General features: G+C 35.4%; 1 protein-coding gene and 1 pseudogene across 6 annotated transcripts in view; one reads left to right on the top strand and one right to left on the bottom strand.

Annotated features, from left to right (window-relative positions):
• SRSF11 (serine and arginine rich splicing factor 11) overlaps positions 1-25516 on the top strand; it is a 43842-nt gene that overhangs the window by 12521 nt on the left and 5805 nt on the right. For 2 of the 6 annotated variants that reach the window (XM_047082486.1, XM_047082485.1), the window contains exons 1-8: positions 3493-3895; positions 10320-10453; positions 14207-14316; positions 16259-16351; positions 17079-17128; positions 18535-18662; positions 20491-20572; positions 24346-24477. In XM_047082486.1, the coding sequence (XP_046938442.1) occupies positions 3696-3895; positions 10320-10453; positions 14207-14316; positions 16259-16351; positions 17079-17128; positions 18535-18662; positions 20491-20572; positions 24346-24477 (929 nt within the window). In that variant the 5' untranslated portion in view covers positions 3493-3695. Of the gene's footprint in view, positions 1-3450; positions 3470-3490; positions 3896-10319; positions 10454-14206; positions 14317-16258; positions 16352-17078; positions 17129-18534; positions 18663-20490; positions 20573-24345; positions 24478-25516 lie in introns of those variants that run through there. The other 4 variants (XM_047082483.1, XM_047082481.1, XM_047082482.1 and 1 more) reach the window with 4 other exon arrangements.
• Positions 7275-7374, bottom strand: LOC124516758 (uncharacterized; annotated as a pseudogene).

Below are 25516 nucleotides of genomic sequence, written 5' to 3'. Positions count from 1 at the left end.
CACCTGTAAGTAATAGGACTTCATTATGGGGAACCTATAAGTTATTTTCTATATTCCAAAAGCCTTTCAGAAATCATGCACTATAACATGCATATATAGGCCAAAAACAATTATATGACTATATAAGCCATAATATGACTGGTATATAGGCCAAAATGACAGATTACTTTTTGCTTTGGATTAGAAATAGCATTAAATCTTGGTTACACTGGTAATATTTCTCATTCAGATATAGCTGGAAGCCTTCCCAATCTACTCCCAAAGATCAGCTGTGACCTTCCCTTTACATATTTCTTTCACTTCACTTTCCACATGATACTGACAGGATCTCCTTATAAGTCTCTCTGAAATATAAACAATGATCTTCCAACTTTTCTTGAAAGCTTCAAACTTATTCTTGCCCTTGGGATCTTTTTAATTTGCTATTTCTCATGTTTGGATTGCTCTTCCCCCAGAAATTCAAAAGGTTTGCTTCCTTCTTTTATTAAAGTCTCAGCTCGATAACACTTTCTCCCCTATCTTTTATCCTGGTTTATTTTCATCATGGCATATTATTCACATACATCTTTGTGTTTATTCATTGAAAGTTTGTCAGACTAAAGTTATATGAGATCAGGGACATTGACTATCTTTTCTCTACTGTATTCCTAGTGTCTAGGAAAATCCTGGAACATAACAGGTGCATAATACTTGAAGGAATTTGTAAGTTTTTAACAACATTTATGATATGGAGGTTAAAGTAAATTAAGATGACCATTATACCCATCTTCAGATTCTATATTATAGTTATGTTTAATGAGGAGCCTAAACAAATCTGAAGTGATTTAAAACTACTATAGATTCAGGGCACCTGGGTGGCTCAGTCAGTTAAGTGTCTGACTTCAGCTCAGGTCAGGATCTTGCTGTTTGTGAGTTCAAGCCCCATGTCGAATTCTATGCTGTCAGCTCGGAGCCTGCTTCAGATTCTGTGTCTCTCTCAAAAATAAATAAACATAAAAAATAGATATAAAAATAGATATACTTGTTATTTACTTTGATATATTTATTTGCTTTTAGTTATTTCTATGGGCATCATATAACAATAACTCAAGGTAATTAATTATTTAATCTACTTGTTAGACCTACAAAGATTTTCATGATTATGATTCAGGTCCTGATTGAAGTAGATTCCTAGAAGTGAACTGAAATTTCTTCAAATCACACTTTATAAATGACAGGGTGGTATTCTGACCACTCTTCTGGCTCTAGATCTAGTGTTTTTTCTACCTATCAGATGACTTGAAAATACTCGAAAATCCTCTTTATTACAATAAGATTCTTTTTTGCCACATTGTTTCTCCATTTGGAAACACCATCTATTGGCATATTCAGTGAGTCATCATACATAAACTGGCTTCTGATGGTTTAAAAGATTTTATCTTACCACAAAACTCTCTTTGGTTTGAATGTATAATTTTAATTATGAAATATGTCAGATATATGTAGAGTAACATAAAAGATTCCTGTGTATCCACCAATAAAGAATAAAGATGCTAACATTAAAGAAAAAAAAAAAAGGCAGGTATGAACCCTGCCTTTGTGTTGTCCTTTTATCATAGAACAATGTAGCAGGATTGGCACATGATAGGTACTTCTAGTAAGTGTTGAACTTTTCATATGACAAAACAAAGCAAAAACAAATTTGGTAATGAGTTTGATGTCCTTTATTCCAGGGAAGACAATCCATGGATTGGGGGATTACGGTGCCTCACAAACTGTTAAACACCCTTCCCAAAAGATTTTGGACAAGAGCATGTTCTAGAGAAGATTAGGAGAAGCAGCACAGAAATAGGACATGATTGGCCAGGAGGTTGAGGGATTTTCTTATAAAGCTAGCAGGCCCTGTTTTCTAGATAAGATAAATTAACCAAAAGCTGAGTTAGAGGATTGTGATTGGTGTAAGTTAGGTTTCTTGAGGTAGGTGTTTCCCATAGGTGCAGGCTGACTTAGGTTTAGATTTATGACTTGGGCCAGGCCACTAGGGCAGCCTCAGTTTTGTGTGTCCTGATACAAATTAACTTTAACAAATTAAGAGTCTGTAATTGGCAGTTACATGTGTTAGCTTCAAAGTGAGAAAATAAATTATCAGACATTTTTTATATTCACAAGTACACACCAATGAGTGACATGCCATTAGTTGTAATTTGTAATTTTACTGAGGCTTACATGCAACCAACCTACCCCTTGTTTTTATAAGAACTAGTAGAAGGGACTTAGTGCATAAACCTAGCTAATTGCCTCTACATCCAAATCTCAATAACTTTGTGTTCTAATCTCTCACAAATTACACTCTTGACTTCTTTATTGCATAGATGTATTAACGAACAAAAATATCCTGTAAGACCTCAGGTTTTAGCTTCAGGTGTTAGCCTCCAAAAATATTTAGGGGCAAGTAAAATATTTAACAATCGTCTTAGAGTAAATGGCTCTGTCATTAAGGCATATTTATTCATGTGTTTAATACATTTATTGGACATTCACTATGTGACAGACATTTCCCTGAGTCTTAAACTGACTCAGAAAACTCAAAGGCTTTGGGAGGAGATACATGTCAACATAACAAATACAGTATATGTATCCTCTGTTGTCGAGCAGAGAAGAGGAAGCCCTAAGTCAGCTTGCAGAAGTTGTGTGAGGGAAGGAAGGCCCCACAGAGGATGGCAGATAAAGTGAGGGAAGGCATTAATAATTTGTATAAAGGCACAGTGAAATGAAAGATTTTGTCAGGTTTGGGGAACTGCACGTGTTTGGATAAAATGGGTGAGTAGTTCAGATGAGGTTGAAAAATTAGACAATTTTTCATCGTCAAAGCTTCAAAATTATTTTAAGCAAGATAATATGTATGTAAATCAAGTTTTTCTGTAGAAATTTCAGATCATATACTTGAATATATTTAGGTACTATAAAGTGTGCTTTTAAAAAGTCAACTTGTGAAATAAAATGTGCGTGTTAAGCGCTAAAGTAAAACACTGAAATCTCTTTTCAAGGTTTTAGTGGCAACGCAAATTGGTTAAAAAGTTAATGTTTCCAAAATGTATGTAAAGGTTTATAACTGTATAGTGATGGGGAGGAAAATTTGGTAACTAGCGAGGAAATTTCCGTAGTAACTGGACAGATCTGTAGCTCTTCTGTGTGAAGAAATAAATATCGTGGTCATTTCTAATAAGAATAGTTGCTAAGGTGTGCAGTTTTTTGCAGAGGAGTGAATGGTTATTTTTTAAAGTTAATGCCTTCCGCTTCTTAAAAAGAAAAAAAAGGTGGGGGTAGCGAAGAGGGACGACGACCTCCATTAGACGCGGTGCCTCGCATTTTTCTGGCTGCGGACGAGGCTTGCTGGGCCTGCGCGAGGCGGGGTCGACGGTGACGCGCCCTTGCGCCGCAAGGCATTGTGGGGAGCTCGGGCCCGCGAGTGAGGTGGTTGGAAAGCGAGGTGGGGGCGGCCGTTTGTTTTCTCGTGGTCTCGAACTCGCGCGCTCTCGCCCCCCCCCACCCCCGACAAGCGGCGGGGTGGAGGAACGGCGGCGGTGGCAGCGGCGGCTGTAACAGCGGACACACGTCTGTCTCCTCTCCGGCGAACCGGTTCCTCTTCCCCCTCCCTCTCACTGTTTGTTGTGTGTTTGATGTGTTAAAGCAGGAGCGAGAACGCGAGCAGCGCCATGAGCAACACTACCGTCGTCCCCAGTACTGCGGGCCCGGGCCCCAGCGGCGGGCCCGGTGGCGGCGGCGGTGGCGGCGGAGGCGGCGGCACCGAGGTAATCCAGGTGACTAATGTCTCCCCGAGCGCTAGCTCTGAGCAGATGCGGACCCTCTTCGGTTTCCTAGGCAAGATCGACGAACTGCGCCTCTTCCCGCCAGAGTGAGTATCGTCCACCATCACCGTTTTTACTAACTCCTCCCCGTTCGGGGCCTAACTACACCATTTCCTAGGCCCTTGTCGACGCTCCCTTGGACCGGGTTGCTTTAGTTGAGGCAGGCTGTTGATTTACTTGTGAAAGAAACTGCGTATTAGGCTTAACGCAAAGAAGCGAAGACAGTGTTTGGGGGATTAAAGAGGCACAGCCTTTTAAAATCTCAGGATTTGGGTTTTTTTCTTAAATTGTGCCAACGTGGTCGTTCTTTGAGCATTGAGAGAGAGGAAGGCAAACTAAATTTTATGAATTTTGTATATAGTTTGTGTTTTTTTTAAGTCAGATGTTTGATTTCTTTGAAAAGTAACAAAATTATTCATTCCTATGTTAATTTGATAGTGAAGTTTGGTGTCAGTTCACTTAACTGTTATGTATTGCCGTTAACTGATTCTGGCGCAGTGAATATATTTGAGTTAATATTCTTTGACAATTCAGTGAGCCTTAATACTTAATTTTTTTAATGACAAAAATGGGTTATAGCCGAAACGTAAGGTTTTCTTTTGTTTAAAAAATGTACACCTTTATGTTTCACAATTGTTCTTGAGAGGAATTTAATAGAATGTTAAATTTTTGAATTTCGATTGATGGCTTTTTGTTTTTATTCTGTTGTCTCATTGCGAAAATATTAAATGAGTGGGTTAATTGCAAAGAAAAAATAAAGCTATGAAGTAAGCTACGTGATAAATACTAGAACCAACATTTGAAATAAAATGATGTGCTCTTTGTGAAGAGTGAAAATTCAAATATTACTGTCTAATGAACGCAGGGTACCCGCTGTACATTGAGAGTTTTATGATGTCACTTAAGTACTAAACAGGAAATTGGAGTCCTCAAGGAATCCACTGTTGTGGCTGTAATAAATCATTAAGTACATTTTTACTCTAAAATAACAGGTTGATTATACTGCAGTATTAAGTATTTTGCATATTTCATCACTTTCTGCTTAAAATATTTTCAAATGATTTCTTAGTGTTTTCAGATTGGTGTGTTTAGTTTTCGGGAAATATTCATGCAGAGAGATGCTTGATTTTCACGAAGTGTAGAATTCGGGGAACATTTTGTTATTTTGAATGGAAACTTGACTGCCTTTGGTAATGGAGGGCAAATAGCTTTCATAATATGAGCATACAAAAATATTTTATTCCATTTTCCCACGACATACCATTTATCAAGTTGTTAGTGAAATTGATAAACAGTAAAAAGGCAGAAAATGAGAGTGACACATATGATTTTTGTAATCATGTTATTTCTTGAAGTATTTGACATACTGGATTGATTATGAAATAATTCTTTCCAGTCTGACAAGTTATTGAGAATATCGTTACAGTTGCTGACTTTACAATGTTTTGTTAGTTTTGAAAATGCTGTTCTTATGATGCGTTTATAAACAGATGACAGAGGTATTGGCTGTTTACTGGTTCCTCTTTTACCTAATGAATGATCAACATCTTAGAATCATGATGGACCAGAGTCTGACTTTTTTGCTTTATTATCAAAGGAGTAGTTCCATCAGAAACAGAATAACTGATGTGCATCAGATAACATGATCTGGAGTGCTGTGCATTAAGAACTCTTTTCCCTGTTTTGGGAAGAGAGCAGATAAATATTGACACATTTTTGCTCTTTGATCCCTTCATATATATTTCTACATATAATTTTCTCATCTGAAACTGTAAGGTTACAATGTAGTAGATGCTAATATTACCTTAGTGGCCTTCGTGATTTGAATAGTATGGATGTAGATTTCTACTTACGTTGATTTAATGTTGTTAATGTAAGTCTCAGTTGCTAATCTGACCTGCATAATTTGGAAATACTTTATGGACAGTTTCTGTAAGCTTACTACAGTTTTCAGCGGTAGCTTGCCAGGGATAATGTGGTATGGAATCTGACATAGAACTCCAGAAAGGTTCATCATTCCAAAATATTCAAAAACTCTACTTTTTTACTTAGAGAACAATATTGAATGGTTCAGAATATATAAAATCTATTGGAAACACATTTGCCACTTTTTTAAGGAGGTATATGTATTTTCTATTTTCCTCAAAAGGCATTTATATTCACCTTGAACTCTTTTCACCTAGAGGTATACCTATGACATGCTTATTTCCTTTTGTTACTCAGATGTCACCTAATCAGAGAAACTTTCCCTGATCACCCTGTATAGAAATAAAACACTGCTGCTTCCTGCTTTCTCTGTTCAACTTAACTGCTTTGTTTTTCTCTAAAGCCCTAATTACCAACTGACAGGTTAGGTTTAGCTTCCTCCCTCTTTTAGAATATGTGGCCTCTTGTGTCACCAGCATCACCTGGGGAGCATGACAGCCCTAACCCACCACTGCTGACATGCTGATACGCTGATTTATAAATGCCTATTGGCAGGGGCTAGGGAGATTCTAGGACCTGGGATTATGTCAGACATTTCAGTGACAATCTCCTCAAGAAGGTTTCTCCCTCTGTTTCATTATTGAGTCCCCCTCTCCGGCCTATAATTTTACCCAGTGATAATAATGTTTCATAAAAAATAATATTCTAACCCTTTCTTTGGTATGACAGCCATACAGCTATTTGAGAAGCTTCTGTCGGTGTTCTCTCACTCTCTTTTAAAGGAAAATAGTTAATTTGATTCTGTTTGTTCCTAAATTGCATATTGGAAACTCAACATTGTCTGAATGTCTAGTATATGCTAGATGCTTTCCTATTTTATCTGAGCCTGTTTTACGAAGAGTGAACTGAAATTCACAGTTTGTTTTGCACTCCCAAACTACTCTACCAGTGTCAGAACTAGCATTTCAACCCCAGTGTTGTGATTGTCCTTCACTGCTTTGCTTGATAAGGATTTCCATTATTTAGCCAAGCAACTTATGAGTGGAATCATTCTTTTACAGTTAGTAGGTATTCTTTAAATGTGTGGTTTTAGTGTATTTCAGAATGGAGAATATAACCAGAGAGTTCATTGGGTTAATGATCCCAGGGAAGCATGTGTCAAAGCTACACATTAAGTTGAAGGTTCACATCAGTAACTTAAATAACCAAAAATAGATTATTTTTCTATAGTTACCAAAAGACTTTATTTTCAAGTGAAGGCATAGCCAAGTAGACCCAGCTCCATAACTATAGCAGATTCTGATATAGTATATATTTGATATTTCAAGTCGCTGAAAGTTAATTCACTATTCACAAACTCATATGGAACTCATTTGCTTATCCCAACTGGAAAACAAAAATAAAATTAGTTTTCTTTCACAGCAAAAAAAAATCGTAATACATTAAATTTCTGAGGAAAAGTTTACAAACCTTGTAACAAAAAATATATTAGAAAAAATTAAAAGTATGGTACATGTCATGAATTTGAGTGTTATTGCACAGGGGCTATGCTAATCTTCTATCATTCCAATTTTAGTGTATGTGCTGTGGAAGTGAGCACCAAAAATAAGTATATCAGGGGTAATAAGTATAAGCAACAGAATAGTTTGGTAACGTTATCTTTAAAAACTCTTTTTTTAATTGAATGCAACATTTTACTGTATTTCTTTATAACTGAATAAGGACACAAGGAGAGGGCATATTAGGGCAAGAGAGTCATATTTTCAGGTGAATGTTAACATTGTCACTGACCTGTTGTTTTGGGAGCCTAAGAGATGCCTTTGTTTATGATTGTATGCTCAAAATTTTCCACCCAGAAATGGTTTGGTTAACAGTATTAAAGTGGGAGTTGAAAAAGTGTTATCGGTGGCCTAAACTAGTTATCATACTTTAGTTGGCATGTATATTAACAGTGGATCTTATGAATCAAAGCCCTCCTACAAAAGGGATTCTCAGATTCATTAGGCTTGATGAAAAACAGAAATCTGAATTTTCTTTGTGCATCCCAAAAGATTTGGAAACAACCCTTAGAGGACACTTTAAAAAACAGTGGAAAAATACTATCACTCTGTACCTAAAGGCAAAAGCATCATACAGGGCTCAATTTTTCCTATCTTGCTTCTCAGTTCTTTTCAACAGCCCTGCTTCATCTACATTAATTCTTACAAGATTATATTTTTGGAAGTGGTACTTGCACAAAATTCTAAGGTATGAAAATTAATTTCAGGGGCGCCTAGGTGGCTCAGTTAAGCATTGGCTCACGTCATCTCGTGAGTTCGAGCTCTGCGTCGGGCTCTGCTGGCAGCTCAGACCCTGGAGCCCACTTCAGATTCTGTGTCTGGCTCTCTGCCCCTCCCCTGCTCGTGCAACACGCATGCTCTCTCTCTTTTTGTCTCAAACATAAAAAGAATTTAAAAAAATTAATTTCAGGCATCAGTCTGAAACTAACATGCTATCTTATTAGTATGTGTCTTTTATTAATAAATTCTAAGTGAACATAGAAAAGTGTACCCGTGGGTCCAAATAGTAATGGTTTTAAAAAAGATCTTTTGAAGTGGGGGGAGATGAATTATTTGCCCTTCTGTGTTGTCTTAACTGTGACTTACGACTCTCTTTTCCATAGTATTTAATTATTCATGTTTTTAGCTTCCCACCACTTACAGGTTTGATATAGCTAAATAATAGCTGCAAGCAATAGCTGTAATATTGCAATGACATGAATGGATAGAAAAAATACGAAGCATTTTAATTGCTGAATTAATGGAAATACACTGTGAACACGTAGGCAGTATTTCCTAATTTTCTCATAAAAAGAACTGTTCACTGGGTTGATGTTTTTCAACAGCTTACTATATAGTCATTTTCTCCTTTAGTCAGATGACAGTGTCAGAGAAATAGTAGAGATCACTTTTCCAGCAATTTAAGTGTCTACTACTTCCCAAGCCATCGTGGTAGGTGTTAAGAATGAAATGATAGCATAATTTAAAGAACTTTTTAATTTTGTGCTAAAAAGGTGGATATGTAAGAAATACAAAGTGATACACTTTCTAAAAGTGATGCTATTTCTAAAATTGTTGAAAGGACATTCTTTCCACTACTATGGGTGCAGCATTGTTAAATTATAGACCAGTAGTGCTTCACATTAAAAAGATAAAACACCGTGTCCACATTAAAAACACTGTGTCCTCTCAAAAACATTTGGCATTAAGCTTCTGTAATAAGATAGCTTAAATTCCCTTTGGATGCACCTTATCAGCTGTGCTTTGAACCTAAATTTGGGTATGTGCTTAGCATATGGGCAATGCCTTTCAGGAAACATTAAAAGTTCTAATGGGTTTGAGTTCTTGAGCTATTATATCTTCATGTTAGTGCTTAAATTATGAGGAAAATCCTTGCCACAACAAATGCTTATCTGAAATACCTAGTGTAGCCAAATCTGATGTAATTACATTTTTATGTACACACGAAAATCTAATTTACTAGAAAAGTTAGCAGCAAGCCCCATTCTAGTAGCATTCCAATATATTTTAGGATTTACCTTTTCATTATTGAGTCTTAAAATGCAATTGGCTGTTATAATAAAGCAGTCGTGCTTTACTCTGGGTGCATGTTGAAATCGTCACGGAGAATTAAAGAAGGAGGAGGCATTCAGTACTTCAAAGATCTTGATTTAATTTGTGTAGAGTGGGGAACCTGGGTTGTTTTGTTTTGTTGTGTTTTACCCCACTGGTGATTACTATTGCTTTAGGGCATTGGTTCTCAAATAACTTTTGGTGTGGGGTTAAGAGAAAAATCCTCCTCTAATCTTTGTTACCCTGCCATAAGTTGCACTTCACTTGTTACACCTATAAAAACAATTAACTGAGGGAATTTTTGAATATTTGTGTAATACTTGGGGTTGGAGTACTGTAGAAGTGTACACATTTTTTGTGTGTTTTTCTGAAGGTGGTCTGAGTAAGTCAGCCTTAATTATTTATAATGGCTAGGAGTTTTAACATGCTGTAGGTGAAAGAAGACAGCATTTAGTAGTCAGGTCAAGAAACTGCTTGATTGTCAAAAAGATGTACCTTCTTGCAATATTCTTTTATCCCTGAGGTGGAAATTTTTTGTGTTAAAAGTTACCAGTAATGAAAATTTCTCTAAACCAAAAGTAATTATTTTTACCTGTAATTAAAAAGTGGGTGGTATGGTATTCATGGAAAAGAAGGTTGACAGTTTTGTGGTCTGCTCAGACTCTTGAGATTATAGTTACAAACTGTTTTTTAACTTGACACACTGTAAATTTAAATAGTGATTGTTTTTCTCTACATGCAATTTGCTAGGAGCTCAGTGGGCGGTACCTTATTTGAAACGTCATTTTCTTTTGAAGTGATTAAATAAAGTAATACATACAGTGGTATGTATTTTTATCTGCCTATTTTACTTTTGGAATGTTTGTGAGTCATACATTTGTGTTTTAGCTTATATTCTTTTTCTCTTTTTTTATGTTATTTGCTTATTTTTTAGTGATTCACCTTTGCCAGTCTCTTCCCGTGTCTGCTTTGTTAAGTTCCATGATCCGGATTCAGCAGTTGTGGCACAGCATCTGACAAACACTGTATTCGTTGACAGAGCTTTGATAGTCGTACCATATGCAGAAGGTTTGTGCTTTGTTTAACTACCTATGAGGGCATCCTATGATGACCATCTACCTCAGTATAGTTGTAGAGTGAGCGTTAGTAGCATGTTAGAAATTTAAGCTTTTAACATTTTGAAACCCTTGTTATACTGCAGTCTGTATTTTTACTTGCAGATTTTTTTAATTCTAAAAATTAGAAATCAGGCCTGTTTTTATAAGATATTTAACTTTTTGCATTCTTTTAAAACATTTTAAGTTCATTAAAACCATATCCCTATTGTAATTCCTTAAGATATATCTTAGTTAATGTTGAGTTTTATGAAAAAGTCCTGAAGGTGAATGGTTCACTCCATGCACATTTATGTAGAAACCTTCAAATAAATGCATGATGTTATTTCTGTTTTGAATATGACTAGGTTAGTATTATTTATGTAGTACTTCTTCTCACAGATAACTTAAAAAAAAAATCCCACATTGAATTCCAGTATACCAAGGGTTGCAATGATTTTGGTTTTTATGAAAGTTCAAGATTTCCTATAGCTTAGGTGCCAGCTGGGCACTGGGTGAATTGTTTTTATGCCAGATTTTCTTGTTCATTCTTGCTATATTTTCTAGATATCTCTAAATAATAAATTCTTCTCTCTGTTATTTGTGTGTGTGATTTTTGTAGTGGAGAAGGCAAATGCAAAACTCTTCCAGATGACTGAAAAACAGTGGGTCCTCTGCAGCTACAGGGGATTCTAGACATTAACTAAAGGCCAGCAAGCACTCAAGTCCCCCAAGTGTTTTCCTGGTGTAACCATTTGTTAACTACATTTTCTCTCTTTTTACATTTTAGGCTGTTAACGTAATTTGACAGAAAAATAATGAGCAGGGTTTTTGGATCTAAAAAAGCCACTGTGACAAGACAGCACTATTTTAATTCCATTTTGTAAAATTTTCTGAGACCTTTTATAATTAGTTTGTTCCCAATGTACTGCTACTTTATTTGCTTTTTGTTACTATCAATTTTGATCAAGGAAATCACTGAAATATGATAAAATTACTGGATTTTAGGCTAATAATTTAACATATATACTGACCAGAATTTAAATGCTTTCCCCTTAATGAACTGGTCAGTGGAAGCAGAATCTTGATATTGTTAACTTTAGATGCTATCTTAGATCTTGAATACCAGTGTGAACATTTACACCATACCTTGTAAAAGTTGTGAACTGTCTAGTCCTTAAAATTTAGAAGAATTGCCTTTGTGGTTTTCTGAAGAAATTAAATTGCATTCTTAGATGGATTAAGGCATGTTATATAATAATAGTACATCTATCTCCATGATATTAAAGTGTGTGAACCCTATTTTAAGGTTTTAAATTATATATGTGCTGATAAACGTTTGAGTTTAGTGTGTTTTGATTAAGCAATTTCTCTTATATCAGTGTGCCTGTTGTAGGGTAAGACTTAACACCAAGAGAAAATTTCCAGAATTCAGATTTAGGATAAGTAAAATGCAGTTTTTGAAACAAGGTTCAAATCATGTGAGTAATGTGCAAAACTATAGTTAGGCTTTAAATTTAAAGAATTCTTATTGTCTAAGTATCATAGTTCCCAAGTCCTGAACATAATACAGTATATCATATAACTGGCTTTCTTAAATATTGTTAGGCCATAGTAAACTTTCTAGTATCTGTTATGAAAATGAAATGTTTAGGAGTGTGTATAGAATTTCAGAAGTATTTAGTTCCAGTATCTGTTTTTGGTGTATTTAATTCTTGGTATGATATGCTGTATTAATGTTGCCACCGTTAAATAACTGATGTACTCAATCCCTTTGTCACCATTCACCCTAGTTTTAGCTCTTACACTTTGGTGTTGGCTCTTGGTCAGTGTTTTAAAACAATAGACACAAAGTCTACGGTAAGGAATAGTCTTAATTGGTAAAAACTGAGATAGCTGGATATGGAAGGAACTCTTAATAGTAATGGATTTGGGGGTTATTTAGGTTCCTTGGTTAATGTTTGTTTCTTTTGTCTGTTTCTTTTTCTTTCATTTCTACACATTCATGCAGTATTTCATGGTTCTATCAAAGCAGCAGTAAAAAAAATACTCTTGACGCATGAAAATTAACTGGTGAGGGGCCTCATTGCTATTTTTAAATTGTAGTTTTATTTTTAAATAGTCTTTTTTAAATCAGAGGATCAGATGCATGACTTTTTTTTTAATGGATGCAGATCTTCTATCAGGTGTCTCACAATATATTCAAGAGGATGTTAGTTTGCCAGAAATATGTTGCAAATGCACTAATTTGAGTAAGATGTTGATACTTAATATTATCCTCTTGAGACATAATTTTGCATGCAAAATTATCCCATAATCTTTGTAGGTTTGTTAATATTGATGCATTAATGCCCTATATCTAAATGATCTTCTCCCCCCACCCCTCCATAACTCTTGGTATCTAAATTGATGACAGCTCTGACACAAGCAAGATAACAGTGCTGTGTAGTATACATTTGTTTATATTATCGGCACTTCTCAGTATAGGTGGAAGGAACCATTACCTTTATTTAACAGTGGTTTTTCTTTTTTGTTGTTGTGTTTTACAGTTCTTTTCCCTGGTTCAGCCTGAACTATATACCAGGCCCTGCTGAAAATACCACCCAACAGTTTTCTTCTGCAGCTTATCCAGTTTCTCTTAAGTGCCCTGTACATATTGTATGTTTTATGATGAGATGCAGTTTCTTAATATGTATTACAGAAATACTACTGGTATTTGCAAATATGTAGTTTAATTGTATTATTGAACTCTCATTTTGGGGGCTTGGGCACATTAACAGATTAATCCATCTGTATAGGGCTTTTGCTGTTGGATAGAATTTAAATTGTCTACATAAATATTTGTCTTAGGACCCTTAGATTTTATCTGAATACACAGATTAGGCTTTGAAAACAGACATACATGTTGTTTTTGGCTTTAGGAGTTTGGCTAAGTTAGCTTTTGAACTGACACTCATGTAGCAGCATTTTTGGTATGGTTAGCATGGCACATGTTGGAACATAAAGCATTTTACTATACAGGTAAGGAATGTGCCATGTTGTTTTACCTATTCTCTCTCTTTCTTACTCACTTTCACACACATCCTGTGTGTATTCAGAGACCTTCAGAAACATTCATATTCATTTTCATGAGTCAGCAAAAGCCCTACGCTTGGTTCCAACAGAATATTTCCTTTACATACTTTTCTTCTCTTAATTTTTACAAAATTTGTATGGTAGGTGTAAAAGAAAATCATAGTAACTGTACCATATTATTAACCCCTAAATCAAACTTTTTTTGTCTTGTGTATCTTGATTTTTCTGTGTGCTTTATAGTGAAGCAGCCGACACGAGTCGTTGTTCATAAAACAGCTTTTGAAAGTTGAGAGCACACCCCTGGAGAACCGACTGTGCTTGCTTACGTTTGGTTCATGACTTAAAAATCGAGTACAGGTGATGAAATCTTGGCAGTGTTAACAAAAAAGTAGTGTGTATTGTGCTATTTTTTTTTTACTCTAGAAACTTAACCATTTGTAGAGAAAAAGGAAACAAATTTTCACACATTGAAGTTTCATTCTGACATAAAATTAATGATAAATAATCATAGAAGTCAAGCTTTATATTTTAGCGAACATAAGTACTTTTCAACAAACTCAGGTGGTGTATCAGGGAGACATTTTCTGGGTGTTTTTGTGTGTTTTCTGTCTTGCAAAAGAGTGTGTTCTAATGCAAGGATGTTTCTCTGCAGGAGTTATTCCTGATGAGACTAAGGCTTTGTCTCTGTTGGCACCAGCTAATGCAGTGGCAGGTCTTCTGCCTGGTGGTGGACTCCTGCCTACCCCTAACCCACTTACCCAGGTACTAGTTTCATTGAATTCTTAAAGGATAGAAAGGAACACAGAATTGTGGATAAACCTAATCGTATTTGAGCTTTTAAAGTGCTGTTACGATCAGTGCACAGTATTGTAAAGCCTATAATGTAATCGTAGATACTAGGGAGAACATCTTGAAAATTTACATTTTAAGAACATTCTGAAAATCACAGATCTGTTATATTTGGTTTTGCCACTCTCAGAATAACTCATAAGGAACAATTGGGGGTGGGGGGGGAACCTCATGAGGCATAAGACTTCTGTTGAACGTGCTATTAAAAATAGTATGTTCATTTGGACCCAGAAGGAAAGGTGAAATTCAGACTATTTTTTTCTTTCTCAGTGCCCTTTTGATCTTTTACTCTTAAGGGGTTTGAATTAAGTACATGGCTTGAAATAAAGATGAATTCTTGATGGAGATTTTTAACATGGGGAAGATGAAATAAAGTTGGAGAAAATTTTTGGTAGGTAATGTTTCTCATCGTGATTGGATACTGTAAGAAGTATCTCATTTTAGGACTGAAAGCACTTCAAATTGCATGTGTTCTTATTCAGAGATTATAACTGGTCAGTGAGTGGTTTCACAGGTAATAGTGAACAGCGAGCTTCAACTAGAATTTTATAAATAAGAGCATTTTTTCTGTTATTTTACCTGTCTAAAGAGTTCAGTTAACTATTAAGTGACTGGTATGGTACCAGAAAAGGATCACATTAGGAATTCCCATCTTTTTGAGTATGACGTTGTCACTTAGCTCCTAATTTTTTACTTACAAAATGAGGATCTGGGTAACTTGTAGGTAGATATCTTCGATATATAAAATTAGGTAATTACTAAGGCAGATATTTTTATAGTAATAGTAGCTATATTTTAACTGTTCTCTGTAAACAGTTAAAGTACAGACAGTTTGGTACCTTTTATTTATTAAATATTACTAGAAGCTAGGAGAGCTTTTTGCACAGTTCTTACAAAGAAAGTCATACTGCCTGTAGAGCTACAGGACTTTGCGTGGTTTGCATCTATTATTGATTAGAATCATGTCAGGCAAGAGAGAAAAGCACATAGTAATTTGAATAGGAGAAGTTTAAAGAGTTACTAGTAACAGGAGGTTACTTAGTGCAACCCCAATGAATACAGTAACCACAGGTTTAAGAAGCAACTGTTACTTCTAGAGCTGAGGAAGAAAGAAGGCAAACACATTAGATGAGGGTATTCTTCTTCTCTCTTAAGGCTAAGTTTCACACCTCCTTCAGAAAGGATGCATAACACAGAAATTCTCTGGGGTGCCCACAGAACTTATAAGAAGGTGCCCAAGAAGATGGCACCAAAACTCACTAAAAAGATGAAAACCAACCACTGGGCATCCCCCTGCAGTAACAGTCAGAAAGGGGACATAGGAACTAGGAAGAGAAACCCCTTCCACAGTGTCTTTCTAGGTCCCCCTACAGGTAAAGCTTAACATCATGCCAGATGTCAAGAGAGAAATATTTATAAGGGTGCTACTTCCATTATCACAGAACAGGGCAAGGACAGTGGATTTGGAGCTGAGAAGCAGTAAATATTTAGAATTGTCAGCACAAGAATATATTACATTTTTTAAAATACTCTTCTAACTTCTGGCCATAGGGATAAATGTGCCGTAATAAGTGAAAATTGAGGCCACTGTATATTATGGGGGTAGGCAAACTACAGCCTTTGGGCAAGACCCCCATTTTTGTTAATTTTTATTGGAACACAACCATGCCCATTTGTTTAGTATTATCTTTGTTTTGAAGCTACAGTGGAATAGCTGAGTAGTTGCAACAGAGCCCACATAGCTACAGACTTAAATTAGTTACTACATTGTCCTTTAAAAGAGGGGGGAAAAGTTGACCCTTCGCATAAGATACAAAAATTAAATTTTAAATAAATAAAATTTGAAATTTTACAGATTGGCGCTGTTCCACTGGCTGCTTTGGGAGCTCCTACTCTTGATCCTGCCCTTGCTGCACTTGGGCTTCCTGGAGCAAACTTGAACTCGCAGGTACAACTTAAAAGCCTTCAATTTTGAGCTCATTTTTATAATTAAAGAATTTGTTCCACTAACTGTTATGTTTGCGTTTCCAGAACAGGAAAAAACTGATTGCTTTAGTGTAGTATTACTGTCTTTTATATAAACTTGTGAATGAAAGGTTTAAAAGGTTACTGCACTAATAGCCGCTTAACCATTAGAGAATTTCCCGTTTTATATAGTTCAGAGTAGTTTCACAAGAAGCCAGTACATCATTATGTTACGGAGTCAGAGTAAATAGTCATGAAAGGATGGGAACATAGATTCATAATTCATGTTCTTGTTATTTAGTCCTTTGGAAAGTTTGTTTTCTCTCACTTTAATTTGGCTAAACTTTTTTCTAAAGTCCTTACATTGTGGAAATCTTGCATTACACTGCCTAAGCACTTGGAGTTCTGTTTTACATTTTTCTTTGAAATGTTACCTCCTCAGAAAGTCTTAAAATAAGCAGGAAGTAATGTTTTATAAAACCTAGACTGTTCAGCATTATGATATTCATATTTAACTTGGTAAAGCAGCTCAACTTAATGTGACATGTTTCACTGACATTATATTTCTGTTGGTTACCATTGATTGTGCCTAAAATAATGTTACTTTTTGGAGGTTGGCCAGAGCATTCTAAGACATTCAACATGCTGGAAAAAAAAAAAAGCAATCACTTATTTTATGTATTCTCACTGTTATATTTTTGTTTTTGCAGTCTCTTGCTGCAGATCAGTTGCTGAAGCTTATGAGTACTGTTGATCCCAAGTAAGGATTTTTGTCTGTATTTCCATTGGTGATAATGGATATAGTATGTGAATGTGTGGAGAAGTTACTTTTTGATAGTTAGAAAGTTATCTCAAGTTGTACAATACATAATTCTGTTTTCTAGAAACAAGGAGAAAAATTCAGAAGTAAGCCCATCTGTAAAGGGTTTTGTGTTCATATAATTTGAGTCTTTCTGAACAATTGTAAATACTTTCTGCCAGGATGACCAGAAAAGAGCTACATGTTACCTTTAGTTGATTATTTTGAAAGATGTATACTGAGTACCTGCTATAAGTCTGTAACTTCATAGCATTTATACTGTAGTCAGAAAGGGAGACATTTAAATATAGTAAAAGTATGTGCATCCAACAAGAGGAAGTACACAGGTGCTGTGGGGACTTATTACAAGGAGAACTTCATATTAAGATCAGAGAGGCTGAGCCTGGGGCATGAATAGTAGATAGGGAGACAGCAGTGAGGGAAACAGTATCCCAGAGCAGAAGAGTAGTGAATGTCACATAATGCCAACATCTTTTCTTAGGTGCTTTGCAAGTTCTCTTTGTGCTATAAGTGTACATTCTCTAGTTGATATGTGGCAAAGTCCTGAGGTATTTTAATAGATAATTTCTTATGTTAAATTGTACTTAATGCTTTTCTTACTTAGTGAATTTTCACTATCAGCAAGTGGGAGAGCATGGAGTGAGGGAGAACAGAATCATTTGACTAGGGTAGTTGCCTTTTTTCTTAAAACTTATTAGATAAAATCTTAGCATGTACCTACCACCCAGCTTATAACCAGTACTGTTGAAATTTCTTGTGTACCCATTCTTGTTTACATTTCCCTCTCTCCACAAATAATTACTACTGTCCTACATTTGTTTCTAATTTTTTTTCTCACGTGTTTGTAAACCCTTGAGGTCCATCTTTCCGGTCAGCAATTCCATGAGTAACTTTGGTGTGCCATTGGCCTCTGCCTCATTTTCTGTCTGTCCTCAACCTTACAAGTAATGCTCTTCCCCAGCAAAATTTTGCTGCCGTAGAAAGTTTTTAAATCATGAAAAATCGAAATCTTAATCTACAATCAAAAATCTACAGCATCTGCGTATTCCCATGTACTAGCATTTCTCAACATGTGCTTATGGAAAGTTAATGGGTGTTCAGCAAAATTAAGCAGGTATTTTTTCTTATTCCAGAGGTCTCTGAATCTTTAAAATGCAGATGCCATTGTCAGTATTGAAAAGGATACTATATTGTACGTGGTTTTACCAAAATTATTATGAAATTCTCTCCTCTTTTTCAAGTAGTATTTTCCTAGAATGATGATATATAAAACATTTGTACATTTATTTGAAATACTGTTATGCATTTTAAAATCCTTCAGATCTCAATTCTTGGTTCTGTTTCAGGTTGAATCATGTAGCTGCTGGTCTTGTTTCACCAAGTCTGAAATCAGATACCTCTAGTAAAGAAATAGAGGAAGCCATGAAGAGAGTACGAGAAGCACAGTCCCTAATATCTGCTGCTATAGAACCAGGTAAAGTATTGTAGGCATTTGTGTTGAAAATATATGATTGTTTGTGAAAATGATTCTTGCACAAGCTTGGAAATTTATTGAGTAATACTATAGTCATTTTTTTTTTTTTTTTTTTTTTTATTTTCCAAATTCTGATGAAAGATCATGTAGTGGAGTGATCCTAGGCAAGGGGAGGGGACGTGTCACCTTGACATATTTGAGAATACCTGGGGATACCTAATTGTCATGCTGGTGGGTAGAGGGTCAGATTGTTACTAAACATCCTACAATCCTACATCCTGCCGGACAGGCACCATACCCCATCCCTCAAAGAATGATGCATTCTGAAATAATAGTGCCTAGATTTATGTTTGCCTGTGTTGGGATAGCCCAGTTGATTTTAGTCTTTAATTTGACCAAAAGAACCTACTAAAGATGCTTCTATTGTGACATTTGTTTAAAGAAAAGCAAATACCTAAAAATAGTACCTTATTCTTTGCAGATTGTCTTTTTGAGATGAAATGAATGGTTATCGTATTGTCTATCTATATAGACTGGATGTTTGGTCCCCCCTTTAAGTAGCGATTTTTTTCCCCCCTTTAAGTAGCGATTTATTCATTTTTCACTCTTCTTAATGGAAGGTTTTACATGTGTACGGGATTAGGAAAATAGTTATAAGTATAATGTTGGGTAAATTAATACCAAGTGCTTTATGTCAGTTATTTGATCAACAGACTGTTAATTAATCCAAGGCCACAAGGCAAGCTGTAGACATAACTGGATCTATGACTACAAAGCTAGAATACCATGCTGTAACTTTCCGTGTTATTGAAAATTAGTAACTAGAATTACTAAAAATAGTTTACTTATGAATCCCCCCCCAAGAATTTTGTTATTGACATTTGCAGTAAATTGAATTCTATTAATGAAATGGTCTAAGTGTGAAAGAAGTCTTCAATCTCACTTTCATACAAACCATGTATGAAGAATGCAATAGCTTTATTTCTCTTAAGTCCCAAGTTAAAGGAATTGCTTATGTGTACTATTTAAAATCGAGGAAATGGGAGTCAAATCATTCTAGATCTGTCTCCTACACTTACACAGTTGAAAATTGGTGGCAAAGAGGAGGGATCAAACAGATTAAGACAGCTTGCTTACTAAAACCCAGTTCTATCTTGGAGTGTAGTGAGAACAGTGAACGAATCATGACTTTTTGGAATCAAAGGCCAAATATTGAACCTGTTTATCGACCACTTTAACATAACTGTATAGGAATTTGTTTAGCAGAGGAGCTTAGGCCTAAGGGGTAAAGAAAGAAGGAATATCTTAATGGACTAAGAACTAAAAATGTTTCTATTTCTATTATAAATCTATTAAAAATATGTATCTTGTAGTTAAGTGCTGGTTGGGAGGTGTTGTTAATATATAACACGTGAAAATAATTTCAATCTGGGTGAATTATGGCTATATTTGGGAAAGTAAACCTAGGAATGGAAAAAGGGACTCCTCATTTAGAGGATGAGAAAGGATCCTCATATAGAGGATTCTCTATATAAAGAATGAGAAGGTTTAATCCTTTTCATCAATTGCCTTTTCATCAATTGCTTATGGACATTACATTCACAGCCTTCCAAGTCTGGTGAAAATGAAATAGTGAAAGGAACTTTTGGCTAGCCGAAAATCAGAAGCCTAATTTGTATCTACCAAAAGCCTGGATAAAATGATCACATAACATTTAAGGATGATATATGAAATCTGAAAATTAATAAATTCTTAGAATAACTCACGAACGGGAATAATACTCCTATTTGATGATTTCTAAATACAGATTCCTTTTTTTAAAATGTAGATAAGAAAGAAGAAAAACGAAGGCACTCAAGATCAAGATCGCGTTCTAGAAGGAGGAGGACTCCCTCATCTTCTAGGCACAGGTTAGATTGTTTATGGTAGTTCACTGTACCACAGACAAAGATAATTTCTATACCTCACATCCTTCTTCATTTACTACCTTTTAACTTACTTAGCTCTTGGTTAAAGTGTGTTTTAGTAACTTCGCTTTAGTACAGTGTGTGAGTTCACATATGTGTACATGAAGAAAAGGTATGGGCTAAATAGATGATTGGTACTTTAAAACTCCAAAAAATCCAGGGATGGGAGCACTGAATAGAGTTAGAACTATGGAAAAAACACTAGAAACTTTTGGCTTGAATTCTAGTTCTGATTTTTCACTAGACTCTTAACACTCATAAGTTGGAAGGTCATCACTCAACCTACAGATTGATTACCCATCTAATGCATGAATATTTGCAAATGATTTTCTATTCTTTTGGTAATACCACCATACATCTCGTCTGAAAACCCTTTTAAGAATCTGTCATGTTCACTGTAGTGGGTTCAAGTGTTCCAAAATTTAATTTTCTCTTGAAAGTTCAGATGTTGTCATCAGCGACAAGTTTGTTTTTCGTGAAATGATAGCCTTTGTTCATTTTTTCAAGAGAATGTCTGCCAGTACCTAGTCTGAACAAACATAGTTTGTCAGACATATTCTTCCAGGTAAAGGTGATAGTTCAGGGGAAAAGCAGTTAGTTACGCTCACAACTCAGTCATTACAGTTTCTTTGATAACAGCCATTGGCCTTTTAGTAAGTACGAGAAGTGATTTTTGCATTCATTGGACAGAACATTGCTTAAGGGACTAGATTTAATATTTAGTACTCAATACTATGTCACTAGTATTCAAGGAGCCACATTTTCTGTGTACCTCCATGTTTTTGCTCATAATGTTCCTTTCTGCCTAATGATCTTTACTACATCTTCACCTGCACCTGAGGAACTCGTTTTTGTTTGTTCAGGATCAGCTAAAATTTTACTCTGACGTGAAATATTGGTCCTACTTATAATCCTCATCTTCCAGGACCATGCTATTCTAGCTTAGTTTACAGTAAAAAGGAGAACCTAAGTTTTTTTTCTTCTGTATATACCAAACTACATAGTAGCATTCTCAGATTTTAATTTGAATTATTTTAATATGACCAGTGGGAAATATTTACAATGAAACATGTATTTCCTTGAACAGAGTGTTTTTGGACACTTGTAATAAACAACACCTCATAACAGAATTATTATGGGTTGTAGTATGTTAAGCATGTTGATCTGTAAAATGACCAGTTACTTTTAACAAACTTTTAATATGCTGCTATGTATATTTTTCTGATTTCTTTTTTAAGAGCTCATATAAGCTAGTGTGTTAAAGTGGCTCTACAGCACATCACTCTTAAAAAAAAATAGCTGTTTCAGGACCTTAGTAAATGTATGGGTGTGGTACCCCTGCTTATTAGAATTTTTTAAGATATTTTGTATTATTAATCACTTTTGTTTAGAAAGAAGCTAAGAATGTGCTTATGATTTTTTCTACATCTGTAATTTTTCTGTATACATTAAAGGCAGGAAAAAGGAGTTAATAACTCAGTTTAGCTAAATGGTTATCGACCATTAAGTTTTCTGGCTTTAAGTTTTCTTAAAGCCAGAGTCCTCAAAAGATGAGTAGTGCTTAATTCTAGTAATATCAATTTTTATTTTCCAGAATTTTTTTTAACCTTCAAGAAGAAAGTGATTATTCTGATATTTTGTATTCCATATCACCCAAAATATACTATTATTTCCCTTTACTGAAGTTAGGCAACATAGTAGTTGTTAAGAGTAGAGTGTTGAATAAGGTAGACATGTATATAGTCTCCATTTTAAGCTTACAGAAAGGCACATAAGTATTACATGAACATTTCCTAGGCTATAGACATGTATTGAGAAGGATTGTTCATAGTAGTTTCCAAATACAGTAAAAAAAAAAAAGTGATTTTTTTTATCACAATTTTTAATTCCAAAAATTTATTGAATTTGGTAAGACACTAGTGATAGGTTTTGAAACACCAGTTTGACATAATGAGACAAAAGAAGCCATCTTAGCACATTAGTAAGAGGAAAGAAGGCAGTCAGTATTTCTTACATACACCTACACTAAGGCACTGAGCTGAATTTTATTTTTTATATTTTTTAAAATTCTTATCTTTAAGAGAGAGAGCACAAGCAGGAAAGGGGCAGAGAGAGACACAGAATCCGAAGCAGGCTCTAGGCTCTGAGCTGTTAGGCAGAGATCCTGACGTGGGGCTTGAACTCACAAGCTGTGAGATCATGAACTGAGCCTAAGTTACAAGCTTAACTGACTGAACCACTCAAGTGCCCATGAATTTCTTTTTTTTTTTTTTTTCTTTTAAGAGAGAGAGCATGTGAGTAGGGGAGGGGGGAGAGAGAATCTCAAGCAAGCTCCATGCCAGCACAGAGCCCAACACGGGGCTCAGTCCCACGGCCTTGGGATCATGACCTGAGCCAAAATCAAGAGTTGGACATACAACCCACTGAGCTACCAGGCAACCTGCCCCGCCGCAGAGCTGAACTTTTTAATTTCATTTTAAATGACGAGTACTTGTAATATAGGTGCTGTTGTTTTTCCATGTTCAAACAATGGGCTCAGAGAATGTTTTAGATGTGCTGCCTTATAATTGAGATTTGAACACAAAAATCTTTTTCATTTCTAAAGTGTCTATCCTCTGGACAACTTGAAGAAGTGAATGCAAAAAGTTTATACTAGAAATTTTCCCTAGAAACAAGTTGAATGGTCCCTATAAGTTAAATGACAAAAGTCTTGGGGCGCCTGGGTGCTTCAGTCGATAAGGATCCAACTCTGGATCTCAACTCAGGTCTTGATCTCAGGGTTGTGAGTTCAAGCCTCACATTGGGCTCCGTGCTGGGCATGAAGCCTACTTAAAAAAAAAAAAAGTCTTAAGCAAACGATACAATTTATTTTTAATTATTTGTAAAAGAGGATAAAATATAAGAAGGAGGATCATTGACAACATCAAAAAGTTAATTGTGCTTAAGTTCTGGAAGAGAAAGTATATAGGATTGGGGGTAAAGGAGGAGAGGACACAGAGAGAAATACTTCTGTTACAGGACTGGAAAGGGGTGATCACTTAGAGATAATGATCATGTTGACGGGAAATGAGAGTCAAAGAGACAGTTTGTGCTGAGTTGCATATTTTTATATAAATCTGCATTGCTCGGATATCTCTTAAGTTGTAAATCAAGTGAAATAATATCTCAGAGAACAATTAGAAATCATAGATGGCAAGAACACGTTAAGTGGATTACATTTAAAAAATGCAAATAAGAATGGTACCTACTCAACAGGCTTATTGTGAGAACGAGTATTTGTAAGGCACATGGTAAGAATATGCAAGTATTTGGTAATAGATACATAGATTTATTAACCTGCAGTAGTGAGGATTCACATAAGATACATGATAAAATTCTGTGTAGTTGTGGAAGATGATGCAAATGAATCAGATAACTTTCTATTTTCCTTCATTGTCTAGCACTATTTTTAGGCTCAGACTTGTAGGGCATAGGAGGACTATTTTGACAGGTAAGGTGAGAAATTCCAGGTGTTAAAAAAAAAGTATTAATTTCTAGTGTATCAAAGATGTTTTATTTGTGGACTAAATGAATAGTATCAGCAACTGACAGAAGATTACCCATACTTATTGATGGTTAACCCATATGTCTGAATCATTTGATGCTAAATGAAACAGTCACAGAGCTAGTCTTTCTACATTTATATATGTGTATTGGCTTTCTTTTTGCATTATTAGGCGATCAAGAAGCAGATCAAGAAGGAGATCACATTCTAAGTCAAGAAGTAGGCGACGATCCAAAAGTCCAAGACGGAGAAGATCTCATTCCAGAGAGAGAGGTAGAAGGTCAAGGAGCACATCAAAAACCAGGTACAGTAGACCATTGACATTGAGTGGGAAGACAGATTTTAGAGTTTCCAAGACTTAAATACAGTGCTACTTAATGACAAAAGAGGTGGTGAAAGGGGATAGGGCTAGACTGGAGAAGAGACTCTTTAAAGTTTGAGGAGACTGACATTTGTTTTCTTGTGCCCTTTTGCAAACTTGAGGCTTCTCCTTATAGCTGAAAACCTAGATAATAATTTTTTTGTAATAAAATTTCTTAGCTATCCCACTGCCTTCTTTCATTTCCTTCTTTTCACCCAACCCTGCTAAGCATATGGTGCTACCAGCCATTCCTTTGGTCTGCTAAAGAGTTCATGGTAGACAGCCATGCCTTAATTCATCTTTACAAATCTCATTGTCAGCACCTTATAAATATTTTTTAAGAACTGCTGAACCATACTTAGAGTGTCTCATCCCAAGATTTGGAACCAGCAGAAGGCTAAAGTTGAAGGATTCATTAAACATCCTACCTTAACATTTTATTTGGACTTAAACAAGCATCCATTCAGTAGTCTTTTTCATTTAGGGCCAGACCCTTTTAAGTTAATATGTAGTCCTGAGTAACATCTACCAAATCATTGTTTTTGTTTTTTCATTTCAGCCACCTTTAAGGTGACAAGAGAACTATCACATTTTAAAAGTGACTAAATTTTTTCTTCTCAAATTTTAGTTGTCACATAGTTTCACAATGTTTTTTTAGCAACTTTTCTTACCACTTTCTATAATATTTGCCTAAATTTTTAGAAGCAGACCTTTTATTTTAGACTGTTATCCATTTGTATAATTATGTAATTACAATAATAAAGACAACTGGTATCCAGAAGAATTTATTTTTGGTGAGCATATAACTCAACTGGGAAAGGAGGCTTTGTTACTATATTTTACAGAGTGAGTCATCTTAATGCAGTCAATCAAACAAACTTGTGTAATGAAACCTTTATTATACAAAGAGGAATTGGGCATTCTTTTCCTCAAGGAACTTTTCTTATATAAGAGAGATTAATGTGATTACCAAGGAAGTATC

The sequence above is a fragment of the Lynx rufus genome, unplaced genomic scaffold (genome assembly GCF_022079265.1).
Source record: "Lynx rufus isolate CCGP_SWC_20201006 ecotype Redwood Valley unplaced genomic scaffold, mLynRuf1.p SCAF_2, whole genome shotgun sequence".
Taxonomy (NCBI): Eukaryota; Metazoa; Chordata; class Mammalia; order Carnivora; family Felidae; genus Lynx; species Lynx rufus.
This window is presented reverse-complemented; position numbering and strand designations above follow the sequence as displayed.